The sequence below is a fragment of the Magnolia sinica genome, chromosome 16 (genome assembly GCF_029962835.1).
Source record: "Magnolia sinica isolate HGM2019 chromosome 16, MsV1, whole genome shotgun sequence".
Lineage (NCBI taxonomy): Eukaryota > Viridiplantae > Streptophyta > Magnoliopsida > Magnoliales > Magnoliaceae > Magnolia > Magnolia sinica.
This window is the reverse complement of record NC_080588.1, coordinates 25,687,057-25,702,866: the sequence shown is the minus strand read 5'-3', so window position 1 is coordinate 25,702,866 and position 15,810 is coordinate 25,687,057. Positions and strand designations below refer to the sequence as shown.

The following is a 15,810-nucleotide window of genomic DNA, read 5'->3' as shown; positions in this document are numbered from 1 at the left end:
AACTTATGAACTTGCACCCAAGTGCCTCTATTGCTCCAAGAGAGATTAGATTCTTTATGAGCTTAAGAACGTATATCACTTTTGTTAGGATACACTCCGCCTCATCAGACATTTTTATGTGCACTGATCCGACACTAACAACTTTATAAGCAATGTCATTGCCCATAAACACTTATCCACCATCACACTCGTTATAACTGGTGAACCAATCTCAATGAAACGTTATGTGTATGAGGCCCTCATATCCCAAACCCACTCGTTGTGGAGATACCTAAATTTAGATGTAGTTAGAACATCTCCATCATGAACTTCCTAGTTGGATTCCACTGTGTTGGCTTCCTTCGATGTATTATCATATTTCTCTCCCTTTTGAGCTTTAGAATTCCAACAATCATTCTTCATACATCTTATCATCTCACAATTTCATCACTTCATCTTGCCTTTCTCTTTTGATTTAGATCTTGATAGAGAATTTCCCTTCTCCCATTTAGAATTCCTCCCTTTGGCAACGAACACATCCACCAAGGTACCTTCACCACCGTCCTTCTTTTTCAACTGCTTTTCATGAAGGGCTGAGATGATAGTGTCCATGTCTATAGTATCCCTATCATGGATCATCATATCTATTAGATTCTCGAAAGACGGTGGAAGTGAATTCAACAGAATTAAGGCTTAATCTTCCTTTCTGATCTTAACCTCCGCATATGTCAGTTTATATAGCAATTCATTGAATGTGCTCATGTATTCATTGATATTAGACCCCTCTCTCATCTTAAGATTATAGAATTGTTTCTTAAGATACATACGACTACTGCCCAGGGATTTCTTCATTTACAAATTGTCAAGTTTTGTCCATACCAATACAACAATCTTTTGATCCAAGACTTTATAGAGAACATTGTCTGCTAAACATAATTGTATCGAGGTTGTAGCTCTCTAATTAAGTTCATCCCACTCTTCATTGCTCAAGACGCTGGACGCTTCACCTTACCAAGGAGAGCATGTTGCAATCTGTGTTAAACTAAAAGGCCCCTCATCTTCACCTTATATAGTTCAAAATTATTTTTACTGGTGAATTTCTCCATTTTGTACTTTACGTTAGACCATTTCGTCAACATGTTTCATATTAGAACTTAAAACCCATCGTTATCTTTGATAATACTTGTTGGGGATTGCGTAGAAGCAAACCTAAATTCAATCAAATAAGACGCAATCAAACATAAACAAAACACACAAAGAACACATGAATTTTACATGAAAAAATCTTCATGGAAAAAAATCACGATACAAAGCGACAAGCAATCCACTATGAAATAATATTACAAGTGATTATATACTTACAATGATGAGAACCCCAGTTAAATCTCCTAAAACCCTAGCTTTTATTTTCTAAAACTCTTAGGAATGTCTTAGCAATCCCTTAAAATGCCCTTATCCTGATTATACTCGATATATATAACATCACAACCGTAATAGGAAACAAATCGTGCATTTTTGCAATTCCGCGCGTGCCGTCGATCGAAGCGTCAATCAATCAACATTGATCGAGTACCCTTCGATCGATCGAGCAGTACAAAACTCAAGTGACTGAACTATTCCAAAATTGTCTAGAAAGAAAAGAATTTTCTAAATATTGTTGATCAATCAAACCGATGGTTCGATTGATAGAAAATGGTCCAAACTGTCCAATGAACAATATGTTTAACTCCGAAGAGGTCCGATCAATTAAGTAAGATTGTTGATTGATCAATGCCCCTATTCCTGCACAAATTGAAGACATCCATTCAACTTCAACACCATGATTATCACGAGGACCCATCTCATGAATGTGTGTGAGCGTATAAAAGAGAAGGAAGAAATGAGGCTAGGTGTGACTCTTTCACATTTATTAGGTACGCCTGATTTCCTCTTTCATCTTTTCCTTGTGATCTTGCGCATAAAAGCCTAACATAAAACTTCTACGTAGAACTTCTACCATTCTCTGTATAGAGTGTATAAGCCTCTAATGTATATAATATTGAGCACAAATTGACAAAGTTCCAGATCTATTCTTGGTGTCCGGGACGGGTTACACATGCCTATGAGCCAGGGTGGGCTGCGGCACCAATCTCGCACACGCTTCATGGTTTCTACTTTGCGTGGAGTGCACTTTGGAGACGAGTGCATATAGACACGGCGTTGAGATGAATACGGCGCCGCGTATCACATGCCGACGCGGTGCAGACTAAAACCGGGCTATGCATGAGGTGGGTCGGATGGTCAACCGACGGAAGAAAACACGACGGTCCACCAATCACGTGGGCACGTGTGAGGCGATGTCACATCTTCCTCTCACTCGCGCGATTCCCGTCACAGGAAGTCTTCCTAGGTTCTGAAATTCCCTCCTCCCCATCCCACAAACACATTCCACACGGATTCACGTCTCTTCATCTCCTTCCTTAATCGCTCCTTTACGATGAAGCTTCGATCCGTGGCTGGGATTCCTACAATCCTAGGGCTTTCCATCGGATCGAAGTGGGCTTTCTGCTTCTGATGCCGCGACGACTATGCATAAAACCAGGTCTTTCTTTCTCTAATCTGGATCTTGAACATTTTTCTTCCTCTTCGTCTAATCATCATCATCGTCATTTCCTACTTCCTGCGTTCCTCTGAAAACGAAAATCGGGAGAATTTCATCATCTTATCTGTATTTTCGTCGATCTTCTCTAGATCGAACCTTCATTTATGAGAAAAATGGTCGTATGCATCGGCGCTCTCCTTTTCCTTGATCCGATCTACAATTTCACCGACGTGCTGGAAATTGTGCAATGTAAACCTATTCTTTCAAGATGAACGGTATAGACTAGGGGAATTTCTTCTGCATTGTGTTTGCAGAATTCAGTCGGTTTCAGCAGACATCTTGGGTAAATATGGAGGCATCTAGTGGAAGCAATAGCCATAGAATTGCCTTGGATTGTTCAAACAATGAAATCTCCCAAGAATCACGGATTCAAAGCCCTAAGTTTGAAATCTCTGATTCTGGAATCCCACAGGCCGTTGGACCAGACCAACGGTTCTATTCGATGAATGCGCTTGAGATCTTGAGAGAAACCATCCGCATCCTCCGCTTCAATTCCACATGTTTCCTGGCGATAGCGGCAGTCCTCATTTGCCCTGTATCTGCTATCCTGCTCTCGAATGCCCTTGTTAATCAGTCCATCGTGAAGAGATTGACGGTCCGGCTTTTATTGCTTGCAAGGTCCTGTGGGCTTCCCTTGATTCCTTCGCTAAAGCAGTCATGCCAACGTCTCTCTGAAATGGTTGCTTCTGCTGCTTTCTGCTTCCCTTTTTACATCACATTCTTGCTGTTGGCCAAAGCTGCCATAGTGTATTCAGTGGCCTGCACTTATGCTGGAAAGAAGGTCGCCGGTTCCAAGTTTTTTGCGACTGTCGCTAAGATCTGGAGGCGTGTGCTTGTCACGTATATGTGGGTTTGTATGGCGATTATCGGCTGTGTAGCCCTGTTTATGGTCCTGCTTGTGATTGTCTGCAATATATTTGTTCTGGTGTGTTTTCCTTCTGAGCTAATTGTCTATCCTGCTCTGGTTGTGGAAGTTGTCTTCGCGGTGGTTTTTGCCCATGCAATTATTGTCTGCAACCTTGCAACTGTCATCTCTGTTTTGGAGGATGTGTCAGGACCGCAGGCCTTCTTGAGGTCGGTTTTTCTGATCAAGGGTCAGACTCAAGTGGGTCTTCTGATATTTCTTGGATCGACCATTGGGATGACTTTTGTGGAAGGATTGTTCGAGCATAGAGTGAAGACTTTGAGCTATGGAGATGGGTCTTCGAGGATATGGGAAGGACCTCTGCTCGTGGTTATGTATTCGTTCGTGGTACTTGTTGATTATATGATGAGTGCTGTTTTCTACTTCACCTGTAGATCTTCTAGTTTGGAAGCATTTGATGGGGATGGACAGACCCTAGTAGAGTCGTATACTGTTTCCACTGGATAGTTAGCCATTCAATGACATGACATCACAGGGAAAATATATCTTGATACTGATACTGATCTGCACCATGTTTCTTGCTTAATAAGCAGAAAGAATTACGAATGGCAGGCATCCATAGAATGCTGTCATCTGGGTCCAAATGGTGGAGAATTGTATTGCTTTCATTGTATTCATGGTGGGTTCTGAAAACTCTCAAGGGAAGAAAGAAAGCTCCATTACTGCAACGTCAGCGAATTGAGTTCCATGTGGAAGAAATTTTGGACATCCCATTCCCAGCTCATACGACATTCTTTGTATAGCCTGTATTTCCCATTACACATTCAAAATTGATGCCAAGGTGCCTTACATAGTTCAGAGAATGTTCTTTCATCATTTGAGTTTCCTCCAGAAAAAATAATAAGTAACATTGTCCTTTGCAATTGTATGACTATCATAATGTTTTTTTTTTTTTTTGTTTTTTTTTAAATTTTTTTTTAATTTATACTTTTATAATGTGAGGTGTACCTTACCAATGTTTGCTATGCCTCAATGTTTCTCTTGATAGTGCAAAACCCCTTTATATTTGAACTTACCAGATGGTGTCCATCGATCAGTTTTAGAGCACGGATGATGATCGTCTTTGTTGCCATCTACTCTTGGAGGTAAACTTGTGAAGTTCTTCCTGCAGCTTTAGTTTTTCTCGTTTTTGTTATTTTATTCTTAGCTCTATGTATGACTGATGAACTGGTTTTCAAATTACTAATGTGTTATATTACATATCAGACTACTTTGTTTGTATATATGTATGAGAACAGAAAGTAAATGGATATATGTATGCATTTATAGATGAGAATTTATTGAATGAAAACTAGAACTCTTAAAACTAAAATGAAGAGAATGCACATCAAGAGAATACCAGTGAGTACACGTGAGGAAGGCCTATCTTTAAAAAATAAAAAATAAAAAAATAGGCTTTTCACTGAATTGTTAGCTTCATGTAGGTTGTAGAAAGACAGTGATAACTTGCCAATTAGAGCCTCCACTCTTTCTAATTACCCAAGAGATCACAATTGGAGAGCCTTCTGCAATAAACCTTGCTTGAAATGAAGTAGAAATTGACCTCAGCTTTCTAGAACAGCCTATGCTTCTGCTTCATTCTGGTCTCTTTTCACCAATTGTGCCTGAAAATATCAATTAAATGTTACCATTATTATCTCAATTGGACATCACCCTTCTTTGATAGGCTTTTCGCTAAATCGTTACCCTCTGTGTGGTAGAAAGACAATGATAAATTTCCACCACTGTTTCTAATTACCAAAGAGATTGCAGTTGGGGAGCCTTCCATAATAAACCTTGCTTGAAACTAATTAGAAATTGAACTCTCCTTTATAGGATAAGCCTAAGCTTCACTTTGTTTGAGTCTCTTTTCACCAATTGTGCCTGAAAATATCAATCTATCTCACTACACCTCCCATTGCTGCTGGACTTGGCTTACCAAGAGAACCACCATCCAAGTTCACCTTAAGGAAGCCAATAGGTTGGTCCTTCTACCTATATACAATTGATTGAGCTCAAGCCCCACAATCGGTGACCTAGAGGCAATAAATTGAACCCAAACCCTCCCTCTAGCCACATTCCTCTAATCCCAATTAATGTCTTGAAAATATATACCACCTAATTGTTTCATTTTTAAAGCCCCAGCTGATAATATCCACCTCTATACTTTAGTTTTTTCGAACCATACTTCCTTACTCTAGTAATTGACAATAGAGTATGGAGATGTTATTTCATCATTGAATTCCTCATATTTCTTTCTAGCCACACTTCTCACCAAGTAGCACACCAACTTAACTGCCAAAGGATACAACCTTCACTCAAAAAGTAGTGCTGTCAAGAACCTAGCCATTTCATGATGAATGAAAAAGATGGAAGACTTGCCCATTTTGCATAATGATACATTGTCGGGATTCGATCCTCCCTATTTGTTGAATGGTTGCAAGCTAAGATTTCTATTTGCTAACACCATCTAGAAGAAGGCAACCACTCTAGGTGGACTTGGGCATCTCAACGTTGGTTGTGGGATGATGAATTTAAAAGACAGATTTTAGTTGAAAAGACACCATCAGCATTCCCCATACAGAATCTTTTTGTCAGCTCCCTCACAAGGAAGATAAACCTCATCTATCTTAGGGCATGCTTGGATAGTAGGAAAAGAAAAGAAAATGGTGACTTTTCCCATGATGAGACGTTTCATGGTGTTTGGATAGCAAAGGAAATATGGAATTCAAAAAGTAATCATTACCCAAACACTGTAGTCAAATCCTCATGCATAGGATTTGGGGTGACTATGGTGGGAGCTTTATCAAATTTCCTCATGACATCCTAACAAGCCTCCAAAAAAATCGATTTCCTGGGGAGTACATGCTCATGGAAATTGTGAGAAATTATCAATAGCTAATTATTACAATTTTCTTTTCTTTTCCTACTATCCAAACAGGCCCTTAATAGAAAGATCCATTGAAGATAAAGTTTCTAACACTTTAAAATCTTTTTAGAACTCTTTAAAGTTATATACATTCTTACCCCCTCATTGCTTGTAAAATTCTCCTAAAAAGAATTCCTCTTACAAAGCTATCTATAGAGGTTGAGATATGGAAAATAGGAGTCAACCCTCTTCCCATCAAATGAGATACCAAAATCTAACTTAATTCCTCACCTCTAAACTTGTCAACTTTTTGTAATTAACCTAAAACTTCATAGAAAGGGGCATCCATGTACCTAAACCTCTACTTTCTTGGAAAACACTTCCATAAGGGTTCCCCATAACCATCTTTTGAGGATTATTTTCTTTCTCTAATGTTGCCAGTCCCAATCCACTATCTCTTCTTGGTTATGTACCTCGTTCGACTTAGTGATGTGAAACATTTGCCTGTCCTACTTTTAATCCCATGAAAATAGGAATGTCTTTGTATCTTCTTTGTTCTACCTGCCACTGAGCATATAATTTTGAAAAGGCACATGAATACACCACAAGGCTCTTGAGGGTGGATCTTCAGTGTCAGTTTTTTTTTTTTTTTTTTTTTTCTACCTCTAAAGAAAATTTATTGCCTCTTCCATGTGGCAAGCCTCTTCTCCATCCTTTCAAATACCAACTCTGAAGAACTTTTGAGTCCCAAGAAGCCCTACAAGAGACCGACAACAGGCAAAGTCTTCAACCTTACTATCTTCCATACAGATATCCACAATGGGTTGTTTCATCTAAGGGCTGAAGTCATTTCTAGAGGTGTACATGAACCGAGCTAGCTCGGTTAGCTCGCTCGACTCGACTCGACTCGAAAAAGCTCGATTCGACTCGGTTTGAAGCTGAGTTCAAGCTGAGTCGAGCTGATTTTTGAGCTCAAAAATGAGTTTGAGCTGGCCCTAGCTCGACTTGACTTGGATCGAACCCAGCTCGAATCGAACTCGGATCGAACCAGTTCGGTGACTCGATTACTTTGATATTGATGTTGCTCACCAAGTGTTTGATGAAATGACTCAAAGAAGTGTGGTTGGTGGCAAGGAAAGTATGGATATGAAACTAACACCCTTTTTTTCTTGATTTTTATGTTGCTTAGAAGGTGTTTGATAAAATACTTGTAAAACCATTGCTCTTGTCTCAAATACAGTGAGATTTTGAAGGTGCAGTCCACGTGTTTGTAAAAATGCTACAATGGCGAACTCGGCTCGAACTGGCCCGAGATGTTGACCGAGCCGAGCCGAGTTCAAGCTGAGGTCAGCTAGTGGCCGAGTTGAGTCGAGCTGAGGCCAGCTCGACTCGGTTCGACTTGATGCACACCCCTAGTCATTTCTAAACAACATACAATATCTTTTAAATTTACCGCTTGCTCTTCATTACCTCCCAAAAAAGAAGTGTTGAGGGGAAAAGAAGATTTCCCACTTTGAAATCTTTTAAAAAACACATGGCCTCTTGATGCAGGACAATCAACCAATTGCTCTAAAAGCTCGAACTGATAGAGCATGACAAATTAATCCCTTTATCTCATAGCCCAAGCCCCATATCCTATGGTCCAAACCCCCCTCTTGGGCCCCACATCATATGGGTACTGCCTCACACGGGCCGCCCACCTCGAGTGTGCCCCTGCATCACATGGGCCACCCCACTTGAGCCCGATGTGAAAATGCCCCTGCATTACCTCCTCTCCAAGAAGTTGCTCACTAAGTGCTTTGCTCATGGTTGTAAATAACAACGGTGAAAAAGGATCAACTTGTCGTTGAGCATGGGAACTATTAAATTAGCCAATAGGTTTCCATTAATATAATAGAAAATGGTACCTGTGAAACTCAAGCATGAGTCCTCTTCCCACACTTAAATACTCCAATAGGGCATTATTGTGACAGGAGAATTTATCACCCTTCAACCGATTGTATACTTGTAGACTAATTTTACCTACTCTCATATGCATGTATTTTGCCCTTGAAAATATATGATATTGGAAACATAGCTGTACATCGAGCCGAGTCAAGCCAAGCTTTGCCTTGCTCGGCTCGACTCGTCCTTCGAGCTCAAAATGCTAGCTTAGCTCGGCTCGGCTCGAGCTTCAAACTCAAAATGCTAGCTTAGCTTGGCTTGACTGTTTGAGCTGAGCGAGTTGAGTTCGAGTTGAGCCGAGCGAGTTGTGTTGAGCCAAGGCAAGTCAAGGCAAGTCAAGCCGAGCTTTGTCTTCTTCTTCTTCTTCTTCTTCTTTTTTTTTTTTAAAAAATTTTGAAAATGAAAAGGTAAGTATAATAAATTAATAGTAGAACTAGAAGACTAGAAGTTAGTGTATTTATAGTATGCAAACTTAATACATCTTTCATCAATTTAATATTCTACAGGATGAATGCCTTCCTAGCATAATTTCATAGCCATGGCCACCACATCCATAATACTCATCTCCTCCATCTGAGCTGGTATCTTCCCTCTTGTTAACCTCCCTTGAATCAGAAGGTGGGGAGACTTTTCCATCATGTTCTTTTATAGATTTAGCTAGCTTTTTCAAACTTCTTTTGTGAGATGATCTATACCGAGTACTCAAGATCTTGTAAAATGAGGCGAGTCTGGAGAAAAACTTTGATGAATTCTTGCTTCTCGTGCTCGGCCTTGCTTCGGCGTCATGTTGTCGAGAAGGACATCGTTGATATCTAGATGCCTTTGTTTCTTCATTGCTTAACTTCAAGGCTATTTTTAATTGCTATTCTTTTAAAGCTCTCAATCTAGCTTCCATCTCCTCTTCCTCTTCCTTATTAATTCTTCTCTCTCTATTTCAGATTCTTCATCGATTACAATAGGCTTGTTATGATATATATTGTGGCTATTTGTAGTATTCGGTGTGGGGGAGGGGGTGGAAGGCTTCCTGTTGGAGTCTACCAGAGTCTATAATAAAACTTGTACCTCTCGTGATGCTTTGGGACACGTTTTTACCCCCCCCCCCCCCCCGATAAGTGTAGTCTAAGCTGATTTGTTTTGTTTACAAATCTCCCACACCAATTGCATTGAATCTTCATTCTTCCATAGTTTGGGGAGTAGACTTGGGAACCGTAATGCCAAATGTTGATGGATGGATCATCTGAAGACATTGTTGCACACCCTTTTGTTGTAAAGAAAGTATTTTTATAGAAAAATAAAGAAATGAACAAAATTACAAATTTATTTTTATTTTTTTTAAAGGAATTTAACGTAACTGTTAAAAGACTAAAAACATGATATGAATGACACATCACATGAAATTTAATATCAGCGACTCATTAAGTGTAATCCATAATATCCATTCATGATTCAACACCACTGCCAATAATAATAAACACAATGTTAAATTGTTCAACAATACCAATAATAATATAAAAAATTAACCTCCTTTAAACAAATGAAGGTGCAGTCTTTCCCAGACCCTTGCTGTCGTTTGTTCTCTTCATCATCCTCAACTTCAAAACTACCACCGCCCCAAATCGGCCGCAACCAATCTTGTGTACAGATAAGTGCTTCAATTGTTTTTGGTATAAGAGAGCTTCGATGCTTGCTGATGATTCCACTTCCCGTGTTAAATACAGATTTAGATGTCACTGTTATAATCAGAATTGATAAAATATCACGTGCTATCATCGATAGTATAGGGTATTTTGCTTCACAAACTCGTGCCTTCTACCATTCCAAGTTTCTAACACTTCAAAATCTGCGCTTGCGACCTTCACGATTGGTTCGTTGAGGTATATGTCTATTTTTGACTCGGTATTGTCCTCATTTAATTTTTCTTACTCATAAGCTGAGAAGAATAGATCAAACACATCATTACTAATTGTAGTTGAATACAACCACTTTTAGGTTGTTTAACTTCATCTATGTCTTGTCTTTTGGCCAATTTAGAATATATATATATATATATATATATATATATGAAAGAAATAGATTTGCGATAGGGTATTTACTTCCAGAAAAAATCTTCGTGCATTAATAATAAGAACCTTTAGAACCGATGAACATGTTCAACTCGTGTCTAATCATCTCCAGTAGGGCACTAGGCATATGGTCTATCACGTGCCTTATATTCAATGAATGCAAGTTTCAATTCCACAGCCTAATCCAACATTTCAAATGTTGAATTCTAATGCATGTATACATCTAACTTCGACGTTTTCTGGGACTTAACATCCAAATGGAGTATCTCATTTCACATACTAAGTCTTGAAGGTGACTCCCTTATATATTTAATACTCTCTTATATATTCTTTATTGTGGGGTCAATTGATTTAAGCCCTTCTTGTTCAATCATATTTAGTCTGTGGGCACAACAACGAACTTGGAACATTTTCCACCGAAGAATAACTTATCGGTCGCCTTGAATTGGTTCCGCAAGTAAAAAATGACACTATCATTTGTGGATGCATTGTCTAATATTATTGCGAAAATTTTATTATCAATGCCCCCATTCTAGAATACAGTTATATATGCGGTCTAAAATTGCCAAACCAGTATGAGCGGAGGAAGATGGCAGAAGTTTATGATTGACTTGTACAACTTTCATTTTGCATCAACGTAGTGTATAGTCAATGACATGTACCCCTTTCTTTGATTGAACCTCATCCACAAATCTGAAGTCAAACTTATACGTAATACTGATTTCAATACGTCTTTCATTTTTGCTTTTTCATTTGAATACATCTTCATGCACTCTTTTTGTACCGTGATACGTGGCATCTTATCAACTTTAAGATTAAGGTATTTGCATAATTGATTGAATACTTTGCTTTCTATGAATCTAAATGGTTTCTCTTTGACTATAATTAACCTTGCAATAAACTCTTTCACCTTCTCTTTCTCAAACTTGTGAGTAGTGATGCTAGCTCGAGTCCCCTACAAATGGGAAAAACGAGAGCATTTGTTGGCCTCCACTCATGGTTCTTGGTCGCTTGGGACATTGTGAAAGGTGTCTAGAATAATTAGTTACTGACCCTCAATGTTTTTTGAAAGTTGTCTTGCAATGTGAACATATAATCTCTGTCTCACCACTTCTCGTCTCTTCGTATAAGTCTTCCTAAATCGTCTCTTCTTCTCACCTGAAGTTTTTACGTTCTCATTTCCATCGTTTGCCACCACATGTAAAGGAGACATAGCTGATGCACCAGCACCAGGGGTACTTAGAACTTCCTCACAAGTCATCTATAATTACAAAGATAAAAAACAATTACACAATCCCAATTTGTGAATTTGAATGGTGCCATTCTAATTTGTATGTGGTCATCTCCTAAAGTCCTAATGTCTCTATGAATTTAATTCAATCTTTTATCCTATTAATAATATATCATGTACTACACTCACAAAATTTACATGCGAGTCGAAAATTCAGCAGCATCTCTCCATAATTCTCCAAATATATGCAAAATTCTATACTGATTTAGTACCATCAACATTATTTGTTATTCATAGAGGAGACATTCAATTAGTATAGAACCATAATTGGTAAATGCACCGAATTTCTGATTGTATGTAAATCGTGCAAGCAACATTAAGTGCAAGATATACTACCAAACTGTCCACAAATTTAGACAATTTAAGAATACATATAGAACAAACATTATTACATCAATAACTATAACAAGATGTGATTTGAAATCACATTTTTTGAATTACACAAGATTGTTATATACATTGGATAATACAATGTAGTTGTATATGGATTTTTAAATGGGTAGGTAGATTATTTAATACGCATCAAAACACATTAGTCGACGTGAATGTAATTAACTAATAACCACAATTATTTATAAGTCCAAAAATACAAATATCACAATTAGAATTCAACTATAAAGAAATGTAATCCAATTACACAAATGTAACTATTCATAATACAAATATTACAATTACAAAATACAAATCTAATCCAATTACACAAATGTATTTATCCGTAAATAAAATTGTACATAATTATAAAGAATTCAACTCTACAAATCTAATGTAATTACATTTATACAAATGACAAATCTAAGTGTTAATTAGAGTCAATCTGACACAACCCAAACCAACCTGACCCACCCCAGCCCTCACCCGACCCAACTGACCACACCCGCCCCAACCCAGCCCCCACTCGACCCAACCCAGCCCCCGCTCGACCCAATTGACCCAACCCAACCCAGCCCCCACCCAACCCAACTGATCCAACTTGACCCACACTCAATCCAACCCAGTCCCCACCCAAACCCTAAATCATTAATTTTTAAATAATTTGACGGGCCCCAAATCAAAACCCTAAATCTCAATTTTGATAATACATATACATGACGATGGATCCACAAAGTTTACTCAGTATGCTAAAGTGGGGTTTGAATTAGCTGGTGACCTCAACACCCGCCACGTTGCTGGTGTCAAAGCTCTGTGGGCTCCACCATGATATATGTGTTTTATCCAGCTGTCCATAAAAAAATTCAGCTCATTTTACAAATATTAAACAAAAAATAAGGAAGATCCAAACTGCCAGTAAACCACAACACATGATCCAAGCTTGTTGGGGGACAGAAGTTTCGAACTTGGCTCAATTCAGCGAACTTGGCTCAATTCAGCTCTGCTCGAATAAACCAAACCAAGCTCGTATAATTTGGACCAAACCATGTTCAAACAGTAGGGATAAGCTCGAAGCTCAGCTCATGTAAAGCTCGAATAGAGAGTGTCACATAAACAAGCCAAACCAAACTTGGGTCAAATTCAGTTCGGCTCGGCTCGGCTCGGCTCGGCTCATGTACAGCTCTATAATATAGATTATTAATTTTTGAAATTATACCCAAGCCGAGCTCAAGCTCGAGCGAGCTGAGCTTGGACTCGAGCCAAGTCAAGTCGAGCTCTACTCTGCTCGATTTCAAACAAGTTGAATCATGAGAGGCTTGGCTCGCCTTGAGTCACCTTTCAAGCCAAGTCAAACCAAGGTAGATCGAGCCAAGCCAAGTGAGCTTTTCAAGCTAGCTCGGCTCACGTACAGCTCTAATTGGAAACCAAAAATTAGAAACCAAGATTCCAAACTTATAAGTTTGCAGCATACAACCGGTTGTAGGTGATCAGTCCTTTAGTGATAAATATATTGCTTTTGCATGACGTCTCCATAATTGAAATTTTGTTTCTCTGGCGTGATGCCTCCATTTATTTTTTAACATTTCATTGGTTTGTTGTAATTTCCTTATATTTTTGTCTAAGCTTCTTTGTTTCCGGGGAGACTTTTAGGGCCTGTTTGGCTGGGCAGATTGGATGGGATTGGAAGGGATTGAAAGATAGATCCCGGGATTGGTCAGGCGTGCCAAACATACACGGGATCCTGATCCCAGGATATAGCAATCCCATGGATCTTAAGACAATCCACTGACATCACCATCATTATCTTTAAATCCCATCCAATCCACCCTAATCCCTTCAAAATTGCCTGGGACGTGTTTGGTTCGAGGGATTGAAAGGTTTAATCCTGGGATTGGCCGGGCGTGCCAAACAGACCGGATATAGCAATCCCGGGATATAGCAATCCCATATATCTTGCACCAATCCACTGACGCAGCTATCATTACCTTGAAATCCATGCAATCCACTTTAATACCATCCAATCTGCCTGGCCAAACAGGCCCTTAGAGTAGTTCTGATGGGAACATATTTAGAATTTTTAAAAATAAAATAAAATGGATAAGTTATTTTCCAATCTACATTTCTTAATCCAGATAGTTTCTTCGACTTGTTCAAATGGTATGAAGAATTATGCACAACGAATGAGAAGAGCTAATTATTTTCAGTTTTATGCTTTAACTGAAAAAGAGAAGTTGTAATGATATACTGATGTCATGTGGTATGGACAAAGTTTTCCAAACATGGATGGGCAACAAAAGATTCCTGCATGAGATCTTCTGTAGTCATCAAATAGAACAGATAAATAGTGCTTTTCAGTGGAGTCGTTATTGTTAACGTAATGTAGGAGTACATGGGGTCCATGAACCTATAGAATCTATGCATCAGTTTCCTCATAAATCTACCAGTAAACCCATAGAATCCACGCAGCAGTGTAATGCGTATGTGGACTTCATCAATTTGCCAGCAACTTTTCCCCTTTTTGGTTTTTGCATGTTTGAGACATCACAAAGCCATATGTTTTTCTTTGGCGTCTTGGTTATTCGAGGAGCATTAGATGAATGAAAATTTGCCAGGGCACTGTAGAAGAGGACAATAATTGAATGATATATCCACATGTCTTCGATCAAGTTGCTTCTGCTAACAAAAGGGTTTCTTTTGCTCCAGGTAAAATGCTGAAAGGTAGGAGTATTATCAGCAGTGAACCTCTATCAAGGCCAACCGAATGCGGTCATAAGCTAGTAGAACTCTAAGAGGAACGATGATCCTCCTCAGTAATCAGGACATTGTTGCACCCTTGCTATGCGGAAACGTTGGGAAATTTGGCGTATATGCGTAACGCATCACAGTTTAAGGGTAACAAAATTGTTGAATGAAACTTTAGATAAAAAGAGGGGATTTTACACAAAAATTACCTAATTAATATGGAATTTACATTCTGGTACCTTTTTCAGAGAGGTTTTCAAAAAGCTACCTCATTAGCTCATATAATCATCATTCACTACTATACTTTTTTGTGATGGTTGCTGTGCCAGCAAGTGGGTGGGTGACTCAGGTGGGCCCCATTGTGATGTTGATGTATAATCCACCCCAAGCACCAGGTGTGTCATCCCATTTTAAATTAAGGGTGCAAAAATCAGCTCCATCCATGATTCAGGTGCACAACATGTTTGGAAATAGTGCACATGTAACACTAGCCCTCCAAATGGTTTCCATTAATGCCCACGTGAATCATGGATGGGTATGAGGTTTGGCCACAGGCCTGAATTTTTGTACGGAATCTAATGGTTAGAGTGGATTTTATATAATTAATGGTGGGTCCTGTAACAATCAACGGTGGACATTCCTTTCCAATTATTTCCTTTGGTGTGGCTGCCAGAATCACAGGTTGGCCTTTTTTTTCTTTTTCTTTCCGTGGGCCTAATACGGGACTAAATATCTAATGGTTGGAGTGGATCATTGATAAACATCACGTGGGCCCGTCAAAAATAAGAGGTGTCCCATGCCATTTGGTTTCCCGTCAATAATCTCTAGGTGCAGAGCTGACACGGCCTGACTTATTTTCGACAGGGCACACCATGATGTATATGCTAAATCCACTTGGTTATTAGATACCTAAATTCCAATTTAGGTACAAAAAAAAAAAAAAATAAATAAAAAATCAGGCCTACTTGTGATTCAGGTGGGCCACACCAACAAAACCAGTTGAGAGAG

At 38.9% G+C, this 15,810-nt stretch overlaps 1 protein-coding gene and 1 long non-coding RNA gene across 2 annotated transcripts; both read left to right on the top strand.

Annotated features, from left to right (window-relative positions):
• Positions 1 to 1,985: 1,985 nt before the first annotated feature.
• On the top strand, positions 1,986 to 15,034 carry LOC131229184 (uncharacterized). Its single transcript, XR_009163204.1, has 3 exons — positions 1,986 to 2,560; positions 4,565 to 4,630; positions 14,764 to 15,034. It is a non-coding gene; the product is annotated as an uncharacterized LOC131229184 (long non-coding RNA).
• On the top strand, positions 2,559 to 4,408 carry LOC131229183 (uncharacterized). Its single transcript, XM_058225072.1, has one exon. It carries the CDS (start codon positions 2,910 to 2,912, stop codon positions 3,990 to 3,992), a length of 1,083 nt encoding a protein of 360 aa, XP_058081055.1. The 5' UTR covers positions 2,559 to 2,909; the 3' UTR covers positions 3,993 to 4,408.
• Positions 15,035 to 15,810: the final 776 nt, after the last annotated feature.